This window comes from Penaeus japonicus, unplaced genomic scaffold (genome assembly GCF_977035675.1).
Source record: "Penaeus japonicus unplaced genomic scaffold, GWHDUDI00000001_assembly GWHDUDI00000027, whole genome shotgun sequence".
Taxonomy (NCBI): Eukaryota; Metazoa; Arthropoda; class Malacostraca; order Decapoda; family Penaeidae; genus Penaeus; species Penaeus japonicus.
This window is the reverse complement of record NW_028234429.1, coordinates 30,799,857-30,802,356: the sequence shown is the minus strand read 5'-3', so window position 1 is coordinate 30,802,356 and position 2,500 is coordinate 30,799,857. Positions and strand designations below refer to the sequence as shown.

Genomic DNA, 2,500 nt, shown 5'->3' with positions numbered 1-2,500 from the left:
CCCTACATTATGACTTAATGTTTGGAAAACGGATTTTGTTTGTTTGTTTGTTTGTTTATTATGATTACAAATTCACTGTAGGTGAATCACTGTTAATTGTTTATAAAGTGTTTATGGCTGGAAAAGACAGATGCAAAATGTGAGGCAGAAAGAGAGAGAGAGAGAGAGAGAGAGAGAGAGAGAGAGAGAGAGAGAGAGAGAGAGAGAGAGAGAGAGAGAGAGAGAGAGAGAGAGAGAGAGAGAGAGAGAGAGATGATAAATAGTGAGGATAAGGAAGTAATCATAATTGCAATTATCATGATAATGATAATATAACAAATTTCTATATAAGAATAAGCTAGTGATATTTAATCATAGTAGTACTATCAATGACAATAATATTGATAGAGGTGCATATAATAATTAAACCATGACAATCATTATAACAATTATAACAACAATGTGACTAACAATAGTAACAATGATGATGATAATAATAATGATGATATAGTGGTCGTAGTAGTAGTAGTAACAACAAAAACAACAATCACAACAGTGATTACGATGATGATGATAATGATGATAACATTAATAATAATAACGATAATGATAATGAGGATAATAATGTAATGATGATAACGGTATAAATAATGGTGATAACAATAATAATAATGACACTAATAATGATAATTTTATAATTACTAACAGTTAAAGCAATTATAAGAATGACAATGGTAATAAAAAAATACCAATGACGATAATGATAATAGTGATAATAGTGATAATGATAATGAAAATAGAAATAATGATATTAAGAACACAACAATAGCACTAAACTCCATTACTAAGAAAGATAACAGCACTATACACAATAATTAGAACTTTCGACAGAAACCAAATCAAGAGGCTAGAAGTTCAAACCCACAAGCAATTGAGAAGCAGAGGCCCAGCAGATAAGCAGAGACTAAGCAGATATGTAGATGACAAGCAGGAAATACAAACAATAATAATAAAAAAATACAAAATGATTAAATTTTCCGACAGAATCCAATCCGAAGTTCACACCCATAAGCAGACGACAAGCAAAGGCCAAGCAGGCAAGCAGAGACCATGCAGACAAGCAGAGCAGGCAATACTAACAATAGTAATACAAATATACACAATTATTAAAATTTCCAGCAGAACTCACCTCGAGAAGCTAGAAATTCACACCCACAAGCAGAGGACAAGCAGACGGACAAGCAGGGGACAAGCAGAGCAGGCTATACTAACAATAGTAACACAAATTTACACAATTATTAAAATTTCCAGCAGAACTCACCTCGAGAAGCTAGAAATTCAAACCCACAAGCAGAGGACAAGCAGACGGACAAGCAGGGGACAAGCAGACAAGCAGAGCAGGCTATACTAACAATAGTAACACAAATTTACACAATTATTAAAATTTCCAGCAGAACTCACCCCGAGAAGCTAGAAATTCACACCCACAAGCAGACAAGCAGAGGACAAGCAGACAAGCAGACGAGAGGGGAGGACTCATTCTGCTGGGTCTTCCTTCTTCGCTGGCCACTTCTGCAGGATGGAAAATAGGACTTTTCGTGCTGTTGTCCTGCTGGCTGTTCCTGTCTATGCTTTCCTGCTGTTCCTGCTCATTATTGGTAAGTGCGATGACTTTTTTTTCCTTTATTGTGGTTGTGTTTCGTTTGGTATTGCTTTTTTTTTTTTTTTTAAGAGGTGATGAGTGAATGGGAATGTTCATTTTTTTTGTGGAGTGTTTATAAAGTTAATGGGGTTTGCTTAGTGTGCTTTGTACTTATATGATAGCAATATGTGTGTGTGTGTATATATATATATATATATATATATATAACATATGTCGATATTGAATGCATGATTAATTATCTATATAGCTCTGATAATGTCAGTGTGTTTACCTGTCATAATGAGATAGCAAGCTTTGAACTAGAATATCAATATCGTTTGCAGTCTTTTGTCACATCATATAAAAAAAATTGCAGGTTGAAATTATTAGTGTTATTTAAATAATGATTCATTGATTAAATTTTCTAACCCTTGATCAGCAAGTCAGACAACTCACCTATTGGTTCACTATACGTATTGGTTCCTCTATAGCAATACTATATTCATTTCCTTCCAGTCCTGTGCACATAGTTTATAAATAATCGCAGGCATATTAAGCTATCGTATATCTAATAAATGGTTATATCAAGCAGTCAAACATTAATTCAATGATTCACAGGCATACGTATAGTCATAGTGGTTACTTTATATCAATAATAGATCTAACTTCCTGCAGACGCCAGCAGTAACCACAGCATCGAGGGGCGTCGCGCCAACATCCTGCGCTCTCGAGGTACAGGCCCGCACCCTCCACGCCCCCCCGTCTCTCCCGTCCCCCACCGGAGGCACGCCAGGAAACTGAATGGCGCTCATGATTATATGACCGTGGTTGATCCCTCTGGCAGGTCAGACATCGAGGGCGAGATCATTCGTGGCAGGA

The 2,500-nt window shown here is 36.1% G+C and overlaps 1 protein-coding gene across 1 annotated transcript in view; it reads left to right on the top strand.

The window, feature by feature from the left end:
* LOC122253616 (uncharacterized) overlaps positions 1-2,500 on the top strand; it is a 6,238-nt gene that overhangs the window by 413 nt on the left and 3,325 nt on the right. The window contains exons 2-3 of the mRNA XM_086552848.1: positions 1,434-1,637; positions 2,297-2,500. The exon at positions 2,297-2,500 is cut by the window's right edge and continues 614 nt beyond it. Coding sequence (XP_086408974.1) covers positions 1,559-1,637; positions 2,297-2,500 — 283 coding nt within the window. The 5' untranslated portion in view covers positions 1,434-1,558. The remainder of the gene's footprint in view (positions 1-1,433; positions 1,638-2,296) is intronic.